Below are 11,635 nucleotides of genomic sequence, written 5' to 3'. Positions count from 1 at the left end.
GGATGGAATGCAGTAGGAAAATATTCATTTCTCATGTAAATTTCTGGTAGAGGGAAGCCATAGTAGAAGAACTGCTCAATAATTAAGATGGCTCCTCCTGTGGGTGACATTTAGCCTCTTTCCCTGGCCACCTTGGTGTTCGCTCATGGACTGGTGTTTGAAGTGGCTATGGTGGCAGGGTATCAACAACTTGGTATCCCACCTTGTCAAAGTTGATCTAACTATTAACACAATTAAGTGCCCAGCCTGCCAATAGCAGAGACCAACTTTGAGCCCTTTATAGGACAATATTCATCAGAGAAACCAGAGTATGTGAGCTCATAAATGTATGCTCTGAATTACAAAGAAGGATGAAAAGGGTAGTGTGTGGAAGTGTGAATGGAAAAGCACAATTTCATCAGATAATGGGAAAATTCCATTTCTCCACTGTTACTGCTGCTGTTTTGCTTGGTTCTCCTTATGAAAATGATCAGTAGGAAAAGAAGGAAACTACTATGATTTAGCAATTTTATCTGTGTACTTTATCTCATTTAGTTCTCACAACAACCTTGTGAGGTGAGTTGGGTTGTAGCTCCATTATGGAAATGAAAACACAGGAGCAGAGAGATTAAGTCTTACTTCCAAAGACTCATAGATGATTAGATGTGATGTCAAGGTTCCAACCCATATCTCTATGTCTTTTACCATACTGCTTTTTTTTTTTTTTTTGATGTGGACCATTTTTAAAGTCTTTATTGAATTTGTTACAATACTGCTTCTGTTTTAGGTTTTGTTTTTTGGCCCCGAGGCTTGTGGGATCTTAGATCCTCGACCAGGGATCAAACCCGCACTCCCTGCATTGGAAGGCGAAGTCCTAACTACCGGACTGCCAGGGAAGTCCCCGTATTGCTTTTTAGGAGACTGTCTGGAGTGCTAAGGTGGGTCTCAGTGGGCATATGCTGGCTACCATGGCAGTCATTCTGTTACCCTTGCACCTTTGCCAGAGCCACTATGGGACAAAAACTGAATTTGAATCTCCTGCATCCTCCTTCTGCTCCAGCCCATGGAGTGGGGGTGAGCAGAGCTCTGCCTGGAGAGAGAGAGAAAATAGGAGGTGGCTGCATGGTCCTGTTAAGGTTCCTGAAGTATCCCAGGTCAGGAGGCATCTCAGGGCTCTTTTCCTTGGCTGCATCTCCGAAATCTCCACAGGGCATGGAGGGGAATCTGAGCTCTACGGAGCCTAAGATCTGGGCTGGGCAACTTGGGAGGAAGTGGAGAGAATGGGGGAGGAGGCTACTTTTTAGGGATGAGGCTAATTTTCAGATCTGGCCTTGGAACCTCTTAATTTAGGCAAATAGCCCTGAGTGATACATACCTAGCTTTGATGACAAGTAATGATCATTTTCTGGTTATCCTTTTATATTATATTTCACAGAAATGAGCTAATTCTTACATGGTGCCCACATAACTCTTCTTGTGCTTCTTCCTCTTGGAGGCCTCATTCTACAGGTGCTTTTGATACTGTTCTGAGAAAACTTGTGTGATCCCTCCCATCCCCTCCCATGCTCCTAACCTTAGGCTGGAGATGCCCCTAACCTTAGGCTGGAGATGCCCCTAAGCTTCTCTGTGGTTCCAGAATACCCTGTACTTGGCCTTGTTATAGCACTTTCACATGTTTGCAGGTTTGGCAGTATCTATTTTGCAGTGTTGTTGTGAGATAATACATGTAAAGTACTCGGGCTTGGCCTAGAGTGGCTGTTTTTGTTATTACTGTGGTTGCTTGTCTGCTTGTCAATCATTCCTATTGAAAGCTCTGAGGGAAGGGGCTGTGTTGCTGTTCCCTAGCACAGTGCCTAGGACATTGGTAGATACTCAATAAACTTTCCAGGAAAGAAAAATGAGTTGAATAAAATGGGTTAAAGAGTAGCAAATACAGGGGATGAGTATGCTTTTCTTAATCATTTAAATATATGTAAATAATAAGCGTATAATTTCTGATAGTTTCAGTCAGAAAAATTTTTTTATTTAAAATAAGCTAGATGCTTTTACTAGATTAAATAAAATACTCTACAAATGAGAATTTTAAATCCAGTATACCAAACCCAGTAATACCAGTCAGGGATTGTCCACCAATCCCCATTTAATAACATTTAAATGAAATAACTTATAATTCTAAGAATATGTGCCTTTGCTTAGAGAAAAATTTCCAAAGCAGTGTCACATTTCCTGGATATAACAGTGTCATGCTAGTAAGAGAAATTCTATAATGTCAAGACAGCTAAGAAATGGTGATTTTCAAATGCAGAGACCCTTAGGCTTGCTCTGATGTTATTAATAGTATTTCTAAATCACAGAGACAGGCGACACATTTTATTTCAATAAGAGAATGAAAGCAAGAAGGGGACCTACACTATTTCTAGCCACTTATATTTATTAATATGTGCTTAACACTTTTAATGCCTTTGCTGCAGAGGGTAATAAGTGTTTTCGCAAAAAGATAGACTATTGGGACAAAGATGGGGAGCTTGTGCATACAGAAAGTAGCTGATATCTCAAGGCTCTCAGGGCTCTTGGAAATGCCATGAATCATGCTTAATCTGGGGCTGCTGGGCCTTGTTTCCTGGCATCGATGTGTGCTGACTGTCAGGGGTCACTGTGGAATCCACGGTGGTTTCTTCCCGGAGACCCAGAGTTGTGGTCTCATCAGCACCGTAGGTCTCATAAACATCAGCTAATCCAGGGGTCATCAGTGGGTCTGCGGCTGCTGGGGGAACCCTGAGGGGTCCCCTGTTCTGCCCTGCAGGGCCTCTTGCTAGGTTGGGGATATTGCCTTTAGGATTAGCAAGAAGCCCTCCGAGGGCACCAGTTGCTACCTCTGAAAGGAGAGCTGGGTTTTCCGGATCGGCTGGGTGGGCCTCTGGCACAGGGGGGTCTTGTGCACCTCCTTGTCCCTTCTCCGGGCCTTTGGTTCCAGCGACTGGGGAGTCAAATTCCAGAGTAAAGTCCCCGCCCATGGCTGGATTGGGGGGGCATCCCTCCAAGGCCGGGCCTCATGCCTCCAAATCCCGGGAACATGGCTCCATAGGCCATGGGGCCTCCTCTTCCTCCCTGGAAAAAACCATTTATCACATATTTTTAACTATACGATGCCATTATACCAGTCAGATTCACTGAGAAACCATAAAAAACTGATAGGGAACAGAGAATTGGCTGACAGCTTTGTGTAAGCACATTTCTCACTAAATTGGCTTCTGTACTTTTCTGGGTGGGGACACTCACTTCTTTGAAAGGGAGATGAAGACCCTTTGAATGCTTGCCGAAGGGTAAGAGGGAAAGAAGCAGGGAAGTAGGGCAGAACCAAGTCTACAGGCAAAAGGTAGTTTGAATTTCATTTTAAGAAAACAATAAGCAGTTGAAAAGGGCAATACCATCATAAGACAAACAAAATCTGATGCATTCCTGAGTTTGTTGAGCAGAGTTTTGGAGGACATTGTCAGTATCATTTCTCAGTATCCCTCAAAATGAATGAAGCCCCATGTAATATGTTTTTCTTTTGCTTTAAAATTTTTTCCTTCCTTCCTTCTCTCCTTCCTTCCTTCTTCCCTCCCTCCCTCCCTCTGGAGAAACAGAAATATTTTCTTCCTGTGGACAGTTAAAATTCTAGAACTGACCATGTGTCCTTTTTTCCTTTGTTGTGAAAAATTTCAGGACCAAATCTTGGGCTTCTTACAGCAAGTGTGCAGGGCTTTGTAACTTGCATATCTGTATTCTCATTTCCTCATTTTAAATTCTATCTTCAATTTTTTGGTTATATTTATTGTGTTTTTCATAAGCTATAGGAAAATCTTTTAAGAATGAGGCAAAATATAAATTAATTAAAATTCTAAAATAATAATTAACACACTTGAATTTTCAACCTGTTTCATTGGTGTTATGTAGAGTCAGCACTTTTTCTTCTTATCTTCTCCTGGCTCTCCACTCGCAGATTTTCCCATCATCTCCTCCAGGCATGGCACTGTGAACCCCTGGGCTGCTACCCTTATCACATGATTTTCACATTTTCTGCCCCTGTATCTATTTTTTTCCACTGACTAGACTGTGAACTCTCTGAGATCAGGAACCTTATCTTATTTATCTTGCCTCCATAGGATCTTTTTATGTGTCTCACTCACAGAAGGCACTCAATAATGTTGAGATTCAAGTTTTCTTTCAGTGATAGCATGTTTACATGTATTTATTAACTCGATAGGATCCGTAGTTGATAATGATTTGTTAATTCAGTACGGTTTTGCTTTGTTTTGCTTTGTGCTCTAACAGATGTAACGTAGAAATTTCTGAGGGAAAAAAGTCCAATTGTGTGAGTCTATTGATCTCAAATTTTAAAGTTGTAATATGCATAGATAATGATAAGAGAATAAGAATACACTTGACTTACATTGTTAATGTACTTTGAATTTTACAATAATCAAATTTTAAACTTGGTTAATTTTTTTCTTTTTGATCTCTCAATTTTGAGGTCTAAATGATTTGCAATTTTGTTGAATTTGTTGTTTTGAGGGGTTAAGTGTTCTGAGAAGTAACGGGAACTTCATGAACCATGTGTATCTTTTTTGGTTTGAAGCGTTTGCTGTTCAATAATGGTGGCTTTTCAAGAGAGGTTTCTCCTGTTCTCATATTCAAGAAATGGGGCAAAATCCTATGTGCAAGAATGGTCATCACTCAGAAATGACTATATGGGAAATGTGATGAAATCTTTGCATGCTGCTTCAGAATCAAGCTTTTGGTTTTGGAGTGGAACAACTTGAGTCCCATGCTGTATATTCAGCTACATTCAGGGCCAACACCTCTTGCAGCCAGTCATCTGTGACTGTTCTCCCTTGGCCACTATTTTAAGAAGACTTTGAAGACATTACTCACAGCCATTTCTTCTGAGCTCACGATGCCAAGTCTGGCAGGAGCGTTCTGTTCAAAAAGAAACACAGCATCATATTATGAGCCAGCTGACTCCTATTATCTTTGTAACTACTCAAGACAAAGTTAAAAGTCATTTAGTCTTTCCTTAAACCTTAATATTAATGCTGTGTCCAGAGGCAGGGTAAAGTGGAGAGATGAGTCATTATTAAATAAATGTAGCCAATTTGGATAATTAAGATAGAAAATTTACCTTTTCTTTAATGCCACTATGTGTGTGTGTGTGTGTGTGTGTGTGTGTGTGTGTATGCCTGGCCAGAATTATCCAAATAGGAAGTGTGCCTCCTTGCCATTTCAGTTGCTAACTTAGGCATTCAGAGAATATGGAATCTATTGTTTGAGGCCTGGATTTTATAATTTTATCTCTTAAGATAACATTTAATTAAAATGATACTTTTTATAGGATAAAGACTTACCAATTGATTTGCTCCATAGGACATATAAAATATTCCTGGATGAAGCTAAATATAAAAACAATAATCATCACAAAATGCATTTCCCAAGAGAAAAACTTTTAAGTAAATCATAGAGAAGTGGTATTAAAAAAACTTACTAGAGGTGGTTTATTTTGTGGCATTGGTCCCCAAGATATCAAACGGGCTATTGGAAACATCTTTAAGTGGCAGAAAGAGAATAAGCAATTCATATTTGCTATAACACAGGCAAACCTCCCATTACGGCCATTTCTAGGAGTTATATGAAACATATTTTCAGATGGATTACTATGATAAACAAGTATTTAATACTTAAGCAAACAAAGGAACCCGTTATATTCCATATTTATGGATAAATGGGGCAATTAAAATTTTTTACTCTCCTTTCTTGAAGTATAGAGATGTATTTCCCAAGAAAGTGTCTTACTGAGATTTGTACTTACTGATGGATCTTGTGGATCAGCAAAATCCATTCCTGGCAACTGCATTACAGATAAATATTAGAATTACTGAACAATTAAAATAGACGGAGTGAACTTAAAACGTTCTTATCTTATTTACGATTATGATAAAACAATCTAAAATGAATTTCCTTGTTTTTACTTTCGTTTCATCTCCGAGGGTACAACAAAAGAGATTACAGTTGCCCTTTACTGACATGACTCAAGTGCACAGAGGGGAGATGGGGCATGTCTGTCATGAGTTTGCTTTGTTTTGCAGAATAGAAAGTAATGAATTTTGGAATCAGAGCATGCCAGATTGGTTTGAATGCTGGCTGTGCCACTTAATTTTTGTGTAATACTGGGAAAATTTTATAACCTCTTAAAATCTTTCTTTTTAAAAAAGGATGATAATATCTATCTTTATAGGATTGGAGTCAGGATGATATGTGGGGATGTTAAATGCCTGCAGCATACTAGTTACATGATACCTTCCTTTTCTGTCCATTGCTCTTTTCTCGATATTATTACATGATACTTTTGCTTGATTGTCTTCTCGATTACCAGATAGAGAAATAATAATGCAAAAATACTATTTGCAATGCTGAGGGATCAATCACTCTTCTCAGTCCTTCCAACATTGAAAAAAGAGCCTGATGATAAGAAGCCTGGACTTCTCTGGGCTGTCCTATTTCCTCTGAAAGCTTTCATCTTTTGTAACTAAGAAACCAATTTTACAGGAACAGGATCTTTTAGAATCCATGCCCCATCTCAGATGGCAAAGGGCAGGAATGGATATTTATATTCTACTCCCAGATATGTCAATTGCTCGAAAACATATTTGTATTTTCGTGCATTATGCCCAAAGCTCTGATTATTTAAATGTGCTCTGAAAATCGGTTTTCTTTCACTAAGTTAATGGACGATCCAGATCTGACTTCAGAGAAAGGAATTACCTCGGTCTTCGGTGGCTTTTCTGATGGTGCCACTTGTTGTTGAATCATTGGCCCCTCTGATTGCTGCAAGGGCGGATGCCCCGGGTAAATCGGAGGCTGGGGTATTCCCTTCTGGACTGTGTTCTGGACGGAGGTTACAACGCTGGGCTGGAGGAAGGGTTTCTGCCCTGGCTGTGGAGGCTGCAGGGATGGCTGCGATGGGAGAGGTGGGGGATGCACAGGCAAAGAATATTCATACTGCAGAGAAATTTGAAAGGAGCGTCAGGAAGCGATGGCTCACTGAACTGTGGTGTCTGACAAAGCAAAAGGGCTTGGGGAACTTTCTACTTGGAAGAGAGTCTAGGAGACTTGTCTTGAAAATGTGTTCCATAGGAAGCACTGATTCACTTAAAGTCAATGTTTTTGGGGGCAGTCTGGTAGGTGTTTACCTCCCCTACTTCCTTTGGGGCTACCACTGCGCGTGAAGATGGAAAGCTATATGAACTTCTGGGTAGACTGAGCCATTTCGTCCTCTGGGTTCCCACAGCTGCCTCTATGTATCTCTGTTTTAACACTTTCTCACTGGATTACAATTACTCGTGATAAAGCTTTGTCCCTTGGTCAGCTGACAGAGAATAATATGTCTTATTTATCTTTATAGCCCCAGGACTTAACATAGGTCCTAATAAGTGACTGGCACAGGTTAGATAATATATTTTTTGAGTTAATGAAAGGAGAAAGGGTAATTAAATAAAATACCAATCAAATTCTTACATCATGAGTTCATTTTGGAAACAATCAAGTGGAGAAAGAATCACCATTAACATAATTTACTGTCCCACTAAATGTGGCTTGGTGAGTAATGCTGCTTGTTATGGAAAACCATCTGGAATCAAAAGTTCCTGTTAAAACAACCATGTTTTGTTGCTCCTCTTTGAAATTACCTGTTGTGAACAGCTCCCTATTATTTTTAAATTGTTTGCAAGCTCCTCAAAGTGGCTTAGAAGTCTCACACCTAGAGGGGTGGGATAGGGAGGATGGGAGGGAGACGCAAGAGGGAGGAGATATGGGGATATATGTATATGTATAGCTGATTCACTTTGTTATAAAGCAGAAACTAACACACCATTGTAAAGCAATTATACTCCAATAAAGATGTTAAAACAAAACAAAACAAAAAACAAACAAAAAAGAAGTCTCACAACAATCTGGCTGTGCTTCATCTCTTCAACCATTGCCCATCTCTAAACTCCTGGGCTTTCATTACTTGTACCTGATTCATTACTTATACCTCACAACTTAGCACCTTGTAATATGTTGTCTTGTCTTACCCCCTAATCAGGTGTGAAATTTTGTAAGCTTTGGAGTCATTCTTAAACACCTTTACTTTCATTTCCAATCTACCATTTGGTTTATGTATTTGTTAGGCATCTAATAAATAATGATTAACTGATTGATGTATTTATTAATTGCTTAGGGTTTATGATGTTTTAACTAGGAATGTTTGGCATCATTTTAAATGTGTCTTTTAGTAATTATTTAAGGAATCTTGACTAAAATCAGAATTTTCCAGGATATAGCCTACTTTCATTTTCAGGCTAGTTTATTTATTGTTATTGTTCATATCTTTAACATAGGTCTCTATATTTTAGAAGCCATATCTTCCTACTTGAAGTAAATATACAAATGGGTTGAAAATTTGGACCATTTTATTTTAAATTTTCCTAAGTACTAAAAACAGTTATAGTTTTGATTTATTGTTATTTGGAAAATTTTTTATTCATTACTGTTACCTGTCTGTGGTTACTATATGACAACTTAGAGAAGGCAAGCAGGGGAATATTTTAAAGCTTGAAGTTTCAGACGCATTGATGCAATTAACTTACCTGTTGAGTTTCATGTTTTCTTGGTCTCATCCATGGGAAAGAGGAATGTGGTGGGAGGAGACCATGCATCCACAAAGAATTAAATGACTTCCCAAAGCCAAATCTTGAATACTAAAGACATGGAGAATAAAAGTATGCTTATATTTCAGTGTTTTCTTAAACTTGGTTTACATTTTCTAAAAAATCCACAAAAAGTGTAGAAATAGCAAAAATAAGAGTGTTATTGGTTAATTTAATGTGGCTAGGTTAAGTCTTCCAATAGACTTGCTTTTTATTCTGAGCCAGTCTGACATATTCCCATAAACTGCTTTGAGATTTTGCTTTTTTAAGCATTCATATTTTGGGCTGTATAATAAAATTAATAATACAAAAAAGAATTTTTTTCTTACTAAAGAAAATTCAACATTATTTTTATTTTCTCCTACCATCCCGTCCTAGGTCCTTATTTTGTTTTAGGTTATCTCAATTACTCATTTGTTTTTTCAGTATTTAGGATATTGTTTATTCACAAACAAATTTTATGAATTACAGTGCTGCTGCTAATATCACTACCACCAACACCATGAATATTTGCAGTAAGAATTATTTGAAAATAAGGTTACCTGAGAAAGCATGTTTAATCCCTGCAAACTTCCCAACTGTCTCATTGTCTATCAAGAAAAAAAAAAGTGGGTTAGTGTTTGTCACATATGTTCTTTTTGTGTATGACACAATTGATTTTCAACATATGGTAGTATTAGTACAAAGTTTGGGGTGGGTCAATTTGAATAAAATAAGAGACAAATCATCACTAAAAAGTGGAAATGTTAAATGTGGTTCTGCCATTGTTGTTATCATTGCTATTAAAATAGTGAGCTTGCTTTTCATCATTAATTAAAAGAGAAAAAATATCATTTAAGTGGAGGTCATATTGAAACATGGGAAAATAGCTCATTGAATTGAAATATAAATATAATCACGAGGACACTGTCTCATTGACTCTTTTTTCCCTCATTTAACTTACTTTGCCTTTTACAAATCCAGCCCGAAGAGGAATTTGAAAAAACCGGCAAACAAACCAAACAAATTAAAACAAAACAACCCTACCTCCTTCCCAAATAAAAGTTCTCAAAATAATAAATATAAAAAACACTGGGGAAAATGGTAGGTATCTAGATAGATGGTCAAGAATGCTGCCAATTCAAGCGAAAGTCAATTTCATTTTTCCTGGGAAGAGGTTTAGAGTGCTTTGAGTTGAGTTTAAGCTAGAAAGTAAGAAAAAAAGAAAAACTCAGTGAAATTAGCTTCATTGTGAAATAAGCTTCTAGCACAAAGTATCGATTGCCCTCAGACTGTCATGATATAAATAAATTTTGCAAGGCCTTGTAAAAAATTTGTAATCTCATAAATATTTTTCTATTCATAACTGTTTATATTTTTTACTGATATCTGAAACATTTCTATTTTGCTGGGGTTTTCTAGACAGAGTATATGTTAGGTATAAGAACTGCAATAAGACAAACAGAGGCTATGCAGGAGGCACTATAGTACAGTGTTAATGCTATTTACAGTCCTCATAAACAATTACATTTTGTAAGATAAACTTTCCTCTTGGGAACTTTATCATATGCTATACAGAGAAGGAACTAAGTATAAGCCATTTGTGACTTCAGAATAATGTGTTTCAATTAATGTATATATAATATGTATTAGGTATTAAATATTAGTATTGCTTTGATCACACACAAATGATGTTCTAAAGACCAAAATAACTGAAAATTTAAAATTGCAGTAAAATTATAAGATGAGGCTCTAATAAATGTCACAAACTTCTCTAGAACTGCACAGGAGGACAGCCACTGACTTCTGGCCAGGAAAACTGAGAAACAGCCCATGTATTTCTCTCTTATCAAGAACATATCAATGTAAAGATTATATGTAAATACTCTGACAATACATACCTCAAGACTCAAACTAGCCATGCCTGGTGTCCCAGGTTGCTGAGGAAACACCTAAATGGAAATAAGAATAATTTTGAATTTTCTTTGATGAGAAACTTCCTTACACACTGAATATAGAAAGCCACACCTAAACATAAGGGCCAGCTAATATTGGTTTATTACCCAAATGACTTGAGCTTTTGGGTAGAATGAAGAAGAACTTAAATTGTTTGGAGTATTAATATAATATTAAAATTTTTTTTTTTGGCTGCACCGCATGGCTTGTGGGATCCTAGTTCCCTGACCACGGACTGAAGCCAGGTCCTTGGCAGTGAAAGCATAGAATCCTAACCACTGGACCACCAGGGAATTCCTAATATTTAATAATTTTGCTCCCACATGAATCATCTACCCTTTATCTACATCTTAATGCTATATTGCTTTAAAAGCAAAATTTGACTTAGTTTGAAAGTTACGTTGAAAACAGATGAGAAGTAAAAGAAAATAGAAAACTAATAACTCAGCTTAAATATTATCACATAGAAAAGCAAAGGGAACAAACTCGAACTCAGTTTTCTTGTGTGTTTGACAAATCTACATACCTGGTTTGTGGAACGTGGTGTGGGATCACGGCATTCGGCAAAACCATGTGTAAAACCTAACTTGCCTCCCATTCAAAGGGCTTCAACAAATCCTCCGTCATCTTTAGTGAAAGATTATTATTTAAAAAATTTTTTTTCTTCTTTTTTTGTTTTTATTTTTATTGTGAAAGATTATTTTATGTATAAACCTGTTGATCTGTGTTTATATTTTTGGGATCATATCAAAGGCATTTTTTCTGAAATAAAAGGTATTCTAGTACCAAGTACTATTATACTTACTGTGTTCATTTAAAAGTTGTTAAAAAATATAGCTATATTTACAGCTAGGTTTTTAAACTGTAAGATATTTTCCTTTCTAAGCCAATCCTTATTAATATGCATGAATACAAGTGGGGAAAAAAACCAGAGAATGGAAGAGAAGAGTAACAATTAGAGTAAATTGGATTTTGAGGGGTTTTGGTTCTTTGGA

At 37.3% G+C, this 11,635-nt stretch overlaps 1 protein-coding gene across 1 annotated transcript in view; it reads right to left on the bottom strand.

Moving 5' to 3' along the window:
• Positions 1-2,540: 2,540 nt before the first annotated feature.
• AMBN (ameloblastin) overlaps positions 2,541-11,635 on the bottom strand; it is a 35,857-nt gene continuing 26,762 nt past the window's right edge. The window contains 10 exon segments of the mRNA XM_061191019.1: positions 2,541-3,008; positions 3,010-3,087; positions 4,897-4,941; positions 5,367-5,411; positions 5,504-5,563; positions 5,828-5,866; positions 6,781-7,017; positions 8,646-8,756; positions 9,248-9,295; positions 10,586-10,636. Of these exon segments, the coding sequence (XP_061047002.1) occupies positions 2,541-3,008; positions 3,010-3,087; positions 4,897-4,941; positions 5,367-5,411; positions 5,504-5,563; positions 5,828-5,866; positions 6,781-7,017; positions 8,646-8,756; positions 9,248-9,295; positions 10,586-10,636 (1,182 nt within the window).

This window comes from Eubalaena glacialis, chromosome 5 (genome assembly GCF_028564815.1).
Source record: "Eubalaena glacialis isolate mEubGla1 chromosome 5, mEubGla1.1.hap2.+ XY, whole genome shotgun sequence".
In the NCBI taxonomy this organism is placed as follows: Eukaryota; Metazoa; Chordata; class Mammalia; order Artiodactyla; family Balaenidae; genus Eubalaena; species Eubalaena glacialis.
This window is presented reverse-complemented; position numbering and strand designations above follow the sequence as displayed.